Source organism: Topomyia yanbarensis, chromosome 1, assembly GCF_030247195.1.
Source record: "Topomyia yanbarensis strain Yona2022 chromosome 1, ASM3024719v1, whole genome shotgun sequence".
NCBI lineage: Eukaryota > Metazoa > Arthropoda > Insecta > Diptera > Culicidae > Topomyia > Topomyia yanbarensis.
In genome coordinates this window covers 119,823,013-119,837,838 of record NC_080670.1, presented here as the reverse complement: position 1 = coordinate 119,837,838, position 14,826 = coordinate 119,823,013, and the positions used below count along the sequence as shown (strand labels likewise).

The 14,826-nt window shown below is 39.3% G+C and overlaps 1 protein-coding gene across 1 annotated transcript in view; it reads right to left on the bottom strand.

Moving 5' to 3' along the window:
* Positions 1 to 14,826, bottom strand: part of LOC131682388 (integrator complex subunit 7) — a 1,467,711-nt gene that overhangs the window by 515,576 nt on the left and 937,309 nt on the right. The window contains exon 9 of the mRNA XM_058963863.1: positions 9,790 to 10,045. Coding sequence (XP_058819846.1) covers positions 9,790 to 10,045 — 256 coding nt within the window. The remainder of the gene's footprint in view (positions 1 to 9,789; positions 10,046 to 14,826) is intronic.

Below are 14,826 nucleotides of genomic sequence, written 5' to 3'. Positions count from 1 at the left end.
CCGAATACAGGACAGCATTGCAATCGGCCGATACGAGTTGTGGTCGGAGGCTGGTTTTCCTGGTTTTTGAATGGCGATGACCTTCACTTGCCTCCAGTCATGAGGGACAATGTTACCCTCAAGAAACTTGTTAAATAAGTTCAGCAAGCGCCTTTTTGAAGTGTCAGGCAGATTCTTCAGCAAGTTGAATTTGATTCTGTCTAACCCTGGGGCGTTATTGTTGCATGATAAGAGAGCAAGTGAAAACTCCACCATCGAAAACGGTGTTTCGTTCGCGGTATCGGGAGGAAACGCGGCGCGGCACGTTTTCTGTACCGGGACAGAGTCCGGACAGATCTTCTTGGCGAAAGCGAATATCCAACGGTTTGAATATTCCACGTTCTCGTTGGTACTATTACGGTTACGCATACGTCGAGCCGTACCCCAAAGAGTGCTCATCGCTGTTTCTCTCGTTAACCCGTCGACGAACCTGCTCCAATAACTGCGTTTTTTGGCTTTCATTAAACTCTTCATTCGCCTTTCTAGCGACGCGTACTGTTGATAGCTAGCGGGTAACCCGTCTTCCCGGAAGGCCTTATATGCAGTGGACTTCTCCGCGTACAGCTCTGAGCACTCTTTATCCCACCACAGTGTGGGAGACCGTCCATGGGTATTCGCGCTGGGTACTGGTTTAGTCTGAGCTTGATTCGCACTGTCGAGAATCAAGCCAGCCAAAAACCTGTACTCTTCCTCCGGAGGAAGTTCTTGAGTGGATTCGATTTTAACGGATATCGCGGTCGCGTAACTCTTCCAATCAATGTTCCGTGTGAGGTCATACGAGGCATTGATTGTTTTCGATGGTCTTGAACCGTTAGCAATTGAAATCACGATAGGCAAATGATCGCTACCGTGGGGATCAGGGATCACCTTCCACATGCAATCTAACTGTAGCGATGTCGAGCAAAGCGATAAATCCAACGCGCTTGCGCGTGCTGGTGGTGTAGGAATCCGCGTCATTTCTCCCGAGTTTAAGATGGTCATGTTGAAATTGTCGCAAAGATCTTGGATTAATGTTGATCTATTATCATCATGAAGACAGCCCCATACCGTACCGTGCGAGTTAAAGTCTCCCAGAACTAGCCGCGGTGCCGGTAAGGATTCCGTGATATTACAAAGCGTTCGGTGCCCTATCGAGGCTCTAGGAGGAATGTAGATGGAAGCAATGCAAAGGTCTTTATCTTTGATTAAAACTTGACAAGCGACAATTTCAATGCCTGGTGTTGAAGGGAGGTTAATTCGGTTGAAAGAATAGCACTTTTTGATCCCCAAAAGTACTCCTCCATAGGGGTTTTCTCGATCCAGACGAATTATATTAAAGTCGTGGAAGTTGAGATTTATATCGGAAGTTAACCAAGTTTCACATAATGCGAAAGCATCACATTTTAAACTATTTAGTAAAAATTTAAAGGAATCGATTTTCGGGAGGATACTTCTGCTGTTCCACTGTAGAACAGTGATCAAATCGGTGACCTCGTTCGATGACTTAGCCATCGAAGGATACGATCGCTGCAAGGAGGGGCCATTTAGTAGTCAACTGCTTCAAAAATGTTTGCACTATAGGGAGAAAACGTATCAGAAGGCTTTTAAGAGGATCAGTAACATTGAAAGCTGTGAAAATTAAGTCCACTATTTCAGAAAATTTCATTAGTCCGCTACTGGACTGAGTATCTGTTTGAAAAAAGGGGACACTTGGGGTTTTTGGTGTCCCTGGAAGTGGTGGGTACTCCTTGTTAGAATTAAGATTTCCAAGTCCTGGAGCAAATTGCTTCGGCTTTTGTGCATCACTTCCGTTGGATTTATTGATTGTAGTTGGCGCACTCTGAGGGGACGACACCTTGGCACCCTTACGAGACAATTTAGGGGAGGCTAGATTTCTCCTCTTCCTGGATTCCCCTGGGTTAACCAATGATGTTCCCTCTTGTGGGTCGTCAGATTCTTGCTCAACGCCAGCCAAAAGAGCAAAGGAATTTTCGGAAGGGACAGATGGCGAAGCATTCTTTTTCTGCATAAGAGTGCCTCGAGCGATCCTTAAGGGAGCGCTTAATTTTATCCCCGCGCTGCTTGTACGCCGGGCATGACTTAAGAGCATGCGGAGGGCCCCCGCAGTAAATACACTTTTCAGTTTCTCCACCGCAAGCGTCATCCTCATGCTCTCCCTCGCATTTGCCGCACCGTTTTTTATTGCCACAATAAGTGGCTGTGTGGCCCAGTTGCTTGCAATTGCTGCAGTTCATTACCCGCGGTACAAACAGGCGAACGGGTAAGCGAACCCTATCCAGGAGGACATAGTTGGGAAGAGCAGACCCGGAGAAAGTCACCCGAATCGAGTCTGACGGAGAATAAGTCGTCTTATCATTTTCTGTTTTTGCGGAATACAATTGCTTGCATTCCAGAATCTTCACCTTTTGAAGTGAAGGGTCCTTAAAGCAGCCAACCCCGTACTTCAACAGGTCTTCGCACTTTAGACCCGGTTCGGCGACTATTCCATCGATCTCCACTGCCCTACAAGGCACATACACTCTGAATTGTTTCGTAAAACGCTCGCTGCGAGCAATCTGGTTTGCCTGATCGAGGTCATTTACTATAACGCGTATCTTATTAGCTCGAACACGTGTTATCTGAGCTACGGCCGGGTAGTTAGCAGTCAGCTCCCGTGATATTTCTAGAATATTGGGCGATTTCGTGTTGGGCCGGAAATACACCACCCAGGGTCCATTTGAACTGGCTGGGTATGTTTTAATACGGGGAGGACTGGGGGAATCAGGGGAGGGAGTAATATCGGGTTTATCCGGTAAATCCATGGGAATATCATTCCCATCCAATGTTCCTTCGCCCTCGGCCATTTAGGCACGAGGATAGCACGTGGTGTAAACGAGAGATGAAACTTGTATTCAGGGGAAAGGGAAAAGTAGACCGATCGGGGAAAGGGAAACAAAAGAAAGAAAAATAATACTTAGCTTATATAGCGGCGTGTCCGGCAATTCTGGTATTCACTTCACCAGCCTAGGCACCGGCGAACAAAGACTGCCTCAAACAATAGTTGACCTTCACTGTCAATATATATTCTTGTTCACTTTATGCACAGCACCAGAAAACGAACTGCTTCGATCGAGAGCTCGGAGAGTTATGGAAAGTGTTTTTGTTGTATTCGTTAGTTGGTTGCTGTTCTCAATGAATTAATGGTAGTTTTCTCTAAACTCGAATGTTCGCGAACAAACCTTCTAGATGTTTCAAAACGATGTACAGTAACAGCAAAAATTACAGAAATCTTGAGCGTTTTTTCAAAACGTCATATCTGCAATGAGTTACTCTCTTTGTTTACTTTCTCTTCTGTTAATAATTCGGTCACTTTAACATTTATCCCTCAGCTCTTTGCATAATATGCTAGTTAAAACCACCGTCCTTCGATCTGTACTGTAAAATAAGTGAAAAGTGTTATAGTGACGCCGTAAAAATCGAAAGAGAAAGTAAACAAAGAGAGTAACTCATTGCAGATATGACGTTTTGAAAAAACGCTCAAGAAATACGCATTACCAGCACTCAGTAAATAAGGAGCTAATCGTGAGTTTCCCCCCACTTGCGTCTGAGTTGCTTACCATATGTGAATAACACACACATACACGCAATTGTCTCTGTGCAAGGATAGATGCATCAATACGATGCGCCGTAGCAGTAATAATAAGGGTATATGCTGAGTGCATATAAGGAGAGTGACGACACTGTTAAAATTGATTGTTTGTCAGTGTCATTCCAAACGAGTCAAATCCATGTATTTTGAGAGGTCGTTTGTTCGTTTGGAATATTACTGACTTACATACACTCTGGGTATATGTATACAAAATGCGAATGTGTGCTCGAGATTATTGGAGAATCGCCTAACCAGCGCAACCAGACGTGGATTAGACCTCATTGATACGACTATTGGTGATATAAATACAGGCCACTTTGAATGCATTGAGTGTTAATGTGAAGTTTCAAGTGATTCAAGTCATGCTTAATTGATTTCATCAATTTTATTGATTTCATAATTTAATTGATTTTATGGTTTTTGTTATTTTATTGACATCGCTGATTTCATTGTTTTCTTTAATTTCAATTTAAATATTTTGACATTAACATCAATTTGTATGCTCTACACACTCAATTCGGTTCGGTAACTTCCCAACAGCCGTGTAGTCAGCAAATTTAGAAACTGATATCTCAGTAAAGTGAGATTTGTTAGCTGATTTTTGGTATAATATTTTCTGAGTTTCAGCACTGAAATGTCACTTTTACTGAGAAAAAATTTGTTTACTGAGTCTCAGCTGTTGAGATTTCGGCAAAAGATGCGAAAAAAGCTGAGACTCGGCAGAAAAAATTAAGTGTGTAGACAACTTTGCCAAATCAAACATATCTACATTTTATGGTTCAGCATTGAAATAAACATCATTGTTGAACTTTTAACAACTGCTCAGAATCAGCCATTGCGATATTACCCATGGACTCTCAACAACTAATTGAACTCAATTCAGTTGTCTATTCGGCAGCACTGCACACGAATTTACTGCTTCTTCTTTCAACCGAAGTACAGTGCACAGAAAAAACCAGGCTCGGTTTTCTAAAGCCAAACCGAAACCGCTGCTGAGAATACATCAACACAAGTTGAAATTCGTACACACATGTAAACGGTGCTGAGTGGCTCGGTTTGGTTTTAGAAACTGAGACTCGGTGAAGGTTTTTCTTTCGTTTACCGTGTGAACGAAATCCAAACCGAATACAATGCGCATCACTCGTTTACACGTGTTGAGATTTTGGGAACCATACCAGTGAATGTACTTACCGGTTGGTTTTCTTACTCACCTCTGCAAGGCATACTGCTTCCGGTACACAATCGCAACTCGTACGACCAGCAGTCGAAGCGTCCTGTTCAGCTTTTCGCGGTTTCATTGTCTCCGTCACCGACACCTCCATTTCTTCAAGTGTCTCACCGTTAGTGACACATCGTCCACGAAACCAACGATTTTCACTTTCCTGGGAAGCCGCAGTGTTAAGACCCAATCGTACGTCTCATTCCAAAGTGTTGGACAGAGAATGGAGCCCTGAGGAACGCCCGCTGTGACTCGCATTGCCTATTGCCCGTTTGTTCGTCAGGTACAGCAGTGCTCTACTCTGGAAGTAGCTCTTCAGGATCTGGCTCATTCTTTTATGCCACGCTGCGGCATTGGTCTATTCGAGGTTGCATGGCTCGGTGACTTCCCACACTTTGGCAGCAACATCAGTTTCTGCACCTTCCTCATTTCGGGGATTACCATCATCTAAAGACTTCAGCAGTAACATCCTGAACATGTCCGGATACGCCAGGATCGCAGCTTTTAGCGCCACGGTGGGTATTCTATCCGGACCGGTGATTTTCTTTGATTTTAGTCACATCGACGCTTCTTTGAGCTCGTCGTTAGTCACCTACCACTCGGCTGTGTTACCTCCTTCTTCTTCGTCGTACGGTGTCGGTGACCAGGTAGTTGATTCGTGATTCGGAAAGAGACCCTCAACGATTATCTTTAGTTTTCCCGGGTATATTTCAGCTGGTGTCGCAGACCCTCGTCTTCGTCATGACGACTCAGTACGCGTCCCCCAGGGATTGGCGTTTATTTCTCAGCACAGCTACTTATGGCAATTGGCTTGCTAAGCTTGATCTCCCGTTTTAAAGAGTCCCAACCTTCTCGTAACGTCGCTTGTGCTCCTTTCTCACTCTCCGATCTTATGCTCTGAGTCCGTTTTCTGGATCTAAGAAAAGCAGTGTGTAGCGTACTGAGCTACTCATTTAACCCGTAATCTGCACGCCGTCTACTGCATGGCCCTAGTTTTCGTGACATTGTTACGTCACAAGCCGTCACAATCCTTTTTGCCGCATCAACGTACTTGATTCCGTTGTTCGCCGAAGTAACTCAACAAAGAGGTTTTCGTTAAAGGCTTTCGTCTTCCACTTTAGCTTGCGTCCTTCTTCGTGTTGCAGAATCGCCTGGTGGTCTCTATGGGGATACTTCTCTCACACTCTCCAGTCCATGTTCGCCGTCAGTCAAGGACTACAGAATGTGGCGAAATTTCTCTCGGTACCGATATCCGTTTCGTGAACCAATAAGCTCCCAGCTCCTCGCTTCGCCGCGATCTACTTGTTATAGTCCTCGGCGGTTGAGCTAGCCTCCACAACGTGCCGTCAGGTAGGTGTCGAGTCTGCAGCCAATTTTCACTACAGGGAAATATGTTCACAAGATAACTTTTGCAAATGAATCTCTTAATTCATTTAAAATTTTAGGCATATTTTTGTTTAACATATTGATTTTTTTCAAAATTCTCCAATATATTTCGGGGGGGGGGGGAGGGGGGTTTCATAAACCACAACCCCCCCCCCCCCCCGCTACTACGCTACTGTCTTGAGGGTATCAAAGATAGAACGGAAACTGTGTAATACGAGGGAGAGTTTTTTCGTGTTTACACACTCAATCCTGTTCGGTAATTTTCGCACACATTTTTTCAAGACGCTGACCACTTTTGTGCGAAATAAGCGTACGGGCCTATTAAGACCGCCAATTTCACTACACAGATAAAGCAATTTTAACCCGATTGTTTTGCTTTTCAATCAGTTTTTCCAATAAAGATTCCATGTGTAGGTAAGCCAGTGTCATCTAAACTAACACTTATTTCACAGAGATGGCTGAACCGATTAACTTATTTTCTAATAAATGCTATTGAATAATAGTAAATCGAACATCCTCGTTCCGGAGTTACAGGGGGAACCTCTCAAGCTCCTAAGTTAATATTACACCTATTTCTCAACGAATTCTTGACCGATTTTTACGAACATTAGGAATCAGAATATATTGGCTTAAATGGCACGTTCCCCGTATATAGTCGGGGATTTGTGCCTTGCCGTGTGTTTTAATCATTTCCTGCGCGGAAGGAAAGGACAAGGGGGTGTGGAGAAGGAGAATTGGAAGGGTGGGAAAAATAACAGCACAAAAACAAAAATTAACGCACAGGTAAGTTAAACTCACAAGTAGTTCAACTTGCCTGCGAATAAGACTAAAGATCTTTACCACATTGGATAAGAAACTTTAGTATGTCTCTGAGTTTCAGTCGTCCAAACATGGTTTCGTCTATATAAGGACGGCCCAAAACTCGAAATCGCAATTGCGCTACCGCTGGATAGTTGCCATGTGATGATTGAGTTTGCAGTGGCCGGATAAAGCCCTGGTCAGCATGCCGCAGTGGAGCTTCGAAAAATGTAGGAGATTTTTCGAAATCATTGGGCAGGGTTTTTCTAGAAACGCCTTTGTTTGGCGACACGTTTGTAGATTTCTTCAATAATTGCGGTGCTCGGACAAAGCCCAGGACCGTATTTTTTCCCTTATCCCTTGTTGAAATTGGCAGCGTGGGATCAGGACCAACAAAGTCAATCGCTGAACCTGCCTTGGCCAATTCGTCAGCCCATTAATTTTCAGTAATACCGCAATGTCCGGGCACCCAGACAAGGTAGATAGTGTTGAAAATGCTTAGTTCTTCGATTTGGGTTCGGCATGCGATCACTAGCTTGGACCGTGATTTATCTGAGCTAAGGGCCTTGATTGCAGCCTGACTATCGAAGCAGAAGTTTATAACTCTGCCGGACAAACTCAGTTGAAGGGCCGATTGTATCCAGCACATAATCGCAAAGATTTCTGATTGGAATACAGTATAGTATCTACCTAGTGAGTGAGATTGTTCCAATCTCATTTCACGACAGTAGACACCAGCACCAGCACGTCCCTCCATCAGAGAACCGTCAGTGTAACAGACCACTTGCGTTTGTTGTTGTCTTTCCTTGTCTTATTTCACAGAGATGGCTGAACCGATTAACTTATTTTCAAATAAATCCTATTGAATAATAGTAAATCGAACATCCTCGAGCCTCTCAAGCTCCTAAGCTAATATTACACTTATTTCTCAGCGAATTCTTGACCGATTTTTACGAACTTACTTTCAAATGAAAGATACAATACTCCCATTGATCGCTATTGAATTTCATTCACATCTGCGTTTTGGTCATAAAAAATGAAATGTCCCATATAAACCAGTACAATCGTTATATTTCGAAGGTTAGTCATCTATTTTGACATCGATATCAAATAACTTCGATATGCACTGTTGGCCAATCAAAGATTCTTTTAATATATTGTCCACTGTCGACAATTTCGGTGGTGCTGAATTAAAGTATACTCGAGAAATAAAGTGGCATCGGTCCTTCGGTGATGACTGAACCGGTTGTAAGGATCATATAATTAAAAATCGGTTATATGAAGATGAACTCCGGAACCTTCGTATTCATTGAAATGAAAGTTCTAGAAGTGGACGATTTGATACACTTTTTAAATTGTTTACCGATCAATACTAGGACTGCTCTAATGGATTCAGGAAGTGATTATTCGCTATCAGTGTCTCCAGGCATTTACTGGCTTGAAATGGGAAAATATTATTGAGCTCCGTGACGTGGTAGCTTCAATGAGAAACTCATCTTGAAATGTTATACAAGTCATTGTTGTATTTTTATTCAAAATACGCACTGAAAATTCAAAAATGGTCATATTCAAAAACCTCAGACTGGACCGAGAGCCGAATTTAGTTATTATGTGATTCAGGCGTTCGAAAAAGATGTCTTACCAACTAATTTTGAATTTTAAGCATTATCCCGGGAAGAACTGGTTTAGAAGCATACTTCGACTATGACAAAAAATATTCGGAATCACTAACAAACTGTACCTCATGTTTAATGGAACATATATTCATCATGAAAAAAAGCTCTAATAATGAGTACTAATACAGGTCGTATTCTGGATAGAAAAAGAAACTACACGTAATAAAAACACTTTTTTATTGCCTATGGATAGTTTGCCGTAAGTATTATTCACAATATGTCAAAACCAGTAGGTAAAACCGGAAGCTTCCGGTGATATGGCCTGGAAAAAATACTAACTACCGTGCGCTTTCTTCAAGAAGTATTTCTATGGAGACGCATGGTAGTTGGATAGAATTGCAGTGGGAATATCTTACCATTATTTGGTTTTGATCAAATATAATACCCGTCCACATTTTTTAAAAATATGAAAAAAATTAACAATACACATCGAAAAACAAATAATTAAATGATGAAAAGTTTATATTAGTAATGAAATTTTAAGTAAAGAAACAAAAATTACAAAAATTTCTCATATTTTTTTTACATGCAATTATTTTCAGAAAAATCTGAAAAAAAATCAAAATATGCCTCTTAACGTAAGTAACAATCGTGATTTTTTTCAGATTTTTCCTATGAAAGGGTTTTTTGCAAAAAAAATAAAACGAAAATCGAAAAAACCACCCAATTTGACCGCTAAAGGGTTAAAACTTTTCAAAAATATTCTCTAAGAAAAGCTCCTTCAAATGGCTTATTATAATTCCATGTTGGCTTGGGGACACATTTCTCATGTTTACCCGGCTAGACCCTTTGTTCATTTGCGTGGTTCGTTGCTCTCGTGTGGCCTGTGGCGAACGGCTCAACGCTATTGGGTGAGTAACATGACAATATTCCTTTGAAGATGAACAAATGGACTAGTTTTGCGAAAATTTTTAGAAACATTGTCCAGAATTTACACTTTTAGGTGATACTAAACTCTTCATTTTTCAGCTTTTTCATTGTAATATTCAGTATGGTTATTAAAATACTTAATGAAGCGGATCGTGTATATTATACTATATTACCATTAGCGTCGACAATGCCATACAATATAAATTAATACCCTTGTCAATACGATCTAATAGCGACAATTGAAATACATCCGTTTTAATCGAAATAGAAGAGCAATCGTCTAGGTGTGCATATGCAACTCCATAAATTAGCACACAGTCTGCTTTGGATACCTGACTCATGGCAGTCAAATAAAAATGCAGCTTTTCTAGAGAAACACGATTCGACAGGCTTTGATATAGAGTTGCAGCAAGATTATGTTGTCCATATCTGAAAAGAATCGAAAAAAAAAATAAAAATTGGAATTGTGAGGCAATAGTTTGTAAATCAAGTAATTAAAATAAATGCCATTTGCAGGGATGAAAGGAAACTTTAGGTACCGGTGAATAAACTCGAAGAAACGGGTGGTAAAACCCAAAGATGTAAAACCGTAAATGTCAAGGATTCAACTCATATCTTCATTTGAGGGATTTCACGAACAAACGGTCGACCATAAAACTCGACCATCCCCGATTGGAACAAAATTTTGCAGTTATGTTCGACTTACGAGTCTCCACATATATTACACAGGCAATGGAATTTTTCTTGCATCTTCTATATAACCTTCTATTGCCCATTTTTTTTTGCTTGAAAAAACTTTTGTAGATGGTCTTTGTGATGAGAAAAAAGAAAATAATGTTGATTGCAAGTAATGGTTTTTTCATTTAAGCCTAAACCTTATAAAGGATTGCCACTATATTGCCACCTTTTCATTTCGTTCATAACGCTTCAATATCAAGTGATAAGTATTATAACCAGGGCCGCCGAGAGAGGGGGGACCGGGGTGTTTCCCCTCGGGCTCGGAGTTTTGAAAAGGGCCCGAATTTTTAACAGAAACTAAAATTTTAACAAATACTTTTTCGACAAAAATTTATTTGAGAATACAATTAAAAATTCAATATCTAGTGTATGAGATAACTAGAATAGCGAAACTACTGCATATTTGATATCAACTGTTATACCAACCTAATTCCCGCATCGAAACAAGATCAGACTCGAGCGGGCATAGCGAAATTAACAAAGAGATTTGTTATAGGAAAATTCCTAACCTGAATGAAGAAGCGAATGACCTTAAGGTTAAAATGTCTATAATCGAAACAAAAATATAATCAGACTTGTAAGGGTTAAACAATTAAATGGTTTGATTAGAAGTCATGAGGTTGTCTTCAAATTTCGCCAATTTGAAATCGATTTTTTTGATTTATTGAATTTCCAATCTTCGAAAGCGCTGGATTAGTATCGGAAGTAATTATTGAAAGAAAAAAACCCTACTTAGGGTTGGCACACCGGTTTTTGGAGGCGAATTCCGTGTCTTCGTTCAGGTAAATCCGAATTCGCCCGGAAGAATCCATTGGATTATTTTGCAATTTTGCGTTGCCCTTTTCTTTACCAGAAATCGCCCAGCACCCAGTCCTCATAAACATCATTCTCGGGGTGCAGGCCCTAATTGTTAAGGAGAGCCCCTCTTGGCGTTGACAAATATTATTTTAAAAGTGCCATTTGGGTTTACTTTACCCCATGAACCTTCGCTTCAATAGATTAATGTTCTTCACAAAGATTCTCGAAAGAAACTGAAGTCTGATTTCACACCCCGTGTTTATTTACTGAGTAGCAGAGCAAAGCTTGCTCGAGTTATCCTTCACAGCGAGAGTGGTTGGTGCTTTTGGATACTTTGTGAATATCTGAGAAAGGGAATCACTACATCCAACTAAATCAACAAAACTGTTAACAAATGCAAATACATACAACTAAATGTGAACGGCACAGAAAGGTGGAGTGCTTTACCAAAACATTATACTATACGGTAAATGTGAAGAAAATAAGATATTTTGCCTCCTAGTGCTACGAGCTGCATAAGAAATAAAACAATACATATTTATTTGATTTTAAGCGTTTTATACAATAAAAAGCAATGGAAGTGCTCCAAAATTCTGTCGAGTGATCACTTTAATTAAAAATTCTAATTGATTTCAACGCATACCTATGTGTCTCTTGAAGTCTATCCCCTGCTCAGTAAAATTCTGCTGGTCAAAGCACCACTAGAGGCGGTAACCCTACCTCTATTTGAGAGCTCAATTGGTCAAATGAGTCATCAAAACTCTTGATAAACCAAAAGAATTCGAAATTAATCCAAAAATTTAGATTTAAAATTTAATATATTTGGTTTGCCGTTCATTGATACAAAATATATATAAAATTATATTCAGATAAGAGATGATACTGAAACATTTTTGTAAAGGAGTCATACTCAAATGACGTAGTTTTTTTTGACGATTTTCGACTACCAATTCCCCCTATCAAAGAGGCCAGGGATGGAAAAAATAAATACGTTTTACAATCCTTTTATCAACATTTTCATTATAACAGCAAATTGCGTACACAACAAGCCCCTTTCGTGACGAGTATAGTGTTAATAGTTTTGTTTTGAATTTTATATATCATGGAGCATGAAGAGAAGATCTCTCAGTTCACAATCCTGCAGCTGCCAATGATTCTAAGAAGCATACGTTCAACTAAATTGCTAAATTGTGTTTGATTGATTTCGAAGAGAAAATTTAACTCGGCTACCAAACTAAATCAACCAATGTATCTGGCCAGCCGAACCGCTCCCCGCTGTTAAGTGGGTGATTTAAGCGCCACTCTCTAATTGAGAGACCACCCACAGATGAAGGTTTGCCCGGCCTGAGATCTTTCAAGGGAAGGTTCTATTTATCTCTAATACGGGAAGGGAAGCGATCTAGCTGACTCAAAACGTGTCCGATGTACTCGACACGATATACTAAGACGGGACTATTTCACACAAGGCAAATCTAATGCATTCTGGGTGCATCTAAAACGGAGAAAGCTTCATTCCTGGACACATTTATATTGCTTCCAACAAAGTTTAACTTGAGCTTTTTACACATTTTATTTTCGTTCCTATACTAACACATGCGTTTTTCATTCATATCCTAGTCCTAGTCTCCTCTCTTTCCCTTTCCCTTTCCCATCCTATATCTCCAACATGCTTTTGTGATCACAGTGTGGCGTCTATTTTCGTGCCTTTAGTGTTCTCTGTGTGTGCTTTGTTTCGGCCTGCTGTATTCAAGAGCCTATACTACGAAATGCTCGCTTCAACTAGTTAGCAAGATTAGCTAACTAATGTAGTAAGGTTAATCCTCATACAAAATCTTTTCGTTTTGGAGGAGTGAGCGTGAGATTTTAAACGTCGCTTCCTGAACGTAACGATTTTATTTTTATTTTTGAATTATTTTCTAGAAATCAGTTACAACATTCTTGTAAAATATTTTAAGGTGTGCTAACAACCAACACCAGCATAGCGTAAAATCCAACCAAAACCCTTATTTGAAATTTAATCCACGTTTCTCATTTTTTCCATTTTTTATTCTCAAATGGATGTTTTTTATTTTAATAAAATTTCATTGATCTATTTTTTCAAGTTGTGGATTGTATTTGTATTTCTACAATTGCAAGATTCTTTTTTTACGTTCCTTACTTTTTCTTTGTTTTCTATTGCTATCACTATCACTTACTTTAATTTATAGTTTTTTCTCTGTTATTTAATTTTATTCGCAATTTTTCGAGAAAATTCTGCTTTCTTTATTTTTTTCTTATTGTTTTATATTTTAATACCCTGCTTTTTTATTTGCTTCTTTTGTCATTCCATCTCATTTTTAGGATTTGTCTATTTACTACATTTATTCTTGTCACAGCCTTTCTCTATTTCCTTTTTTTATATTTTTTTTCATTTCCAAAAGCAATTTTACTTATTCAAATTCATTCCCATTTGTCTTGTTTAATTTTTTACCTTTCTCCTATTTTTTCTCCATTTTCTAGTTTTTCTAGTTCCATACTTGGTTTTATTTCCTATTTAAGAACAATTGTGTTTTTTACATCCTAGATTGCATGATTCAGTGATCGAAACACAAAACTTCATGAAGTATTTAAAATTATTAAATTAAAATTAGTGTTTGCTATTGAAATTGACAAAATGATAGTATCGCCCCTTTGACGATTGTTTACTTTTTCGGTCCCACCTATCAGCATTGAAGTATCGCCCTTACGTTTTTTTACAATACCAATTTTACAATTGGTGGGGGTTTGGTGAAAATCAATCTTACTGTCCAAACGGCATAATTCCGAAACCGTAATTTTTGAAGTTTTAAAATTATGCAGAATAAATTTTTCAGAAAATAGTAACAGAGTTCGTGTTTTTAGCGAATTTGTTGAGACTTTATTGTAGTCATAAATATTAGCCTGAGAAAATGCACCATAAATACTTCTTGGACGATATACCGCCAAAATTATTTTATCAAATGATGCGCTGTTTAACGTTTGTAAAACTCATAGAAGATACTAAACCTCCGAAATTGGCGGTTTCAAAATGATGTTATCTTGACCTTAAATTACTGTTTTTGAACATTTGACCTATACATATAATTGGTCATACAACAAAAATCAAATTCTCATCAAAATCGATCAGGACCTGCTAGAGTCGAATGGAAATCGTCATTTTTCATAAATTTCTCTCTACATTCGGAAAGTGTTATCCTTGTTATTAATCATATTACGTTTTCGTCTCAACTCGACGCATTCCCAAAATAAAAACCTGTTTTAATTCACCTAGTGGTGCAATTGTGCTTTTCTCATTTGTCCAGACTACGATTCCATGGCTGGTTATGTTCAATACAATGGTGGAAATGAATATTACATGCTCAGTACGATTTGCACATACGTACAATGGATCGACAGCCACGATCATTATCATTATTCGATTGTCAAACATTATTTTTTTCGAGTTTACGTCAAATCTCGATGTTTCATGAATTATAAAGTCATTTGGCATCAAAAATACAATTTTGATTTTGAAAATTTTTCATTTCAGTTTATATGGGAATTTGCTGTGTGATTGCACTCTTCAACTCGTAACTCCGGAACCGGAAGTCCAATCAATAAAAAAATCAATTGTAGCCGATGGAAAGGTTGTACCTTTCATTTGAGACTAACTTTGT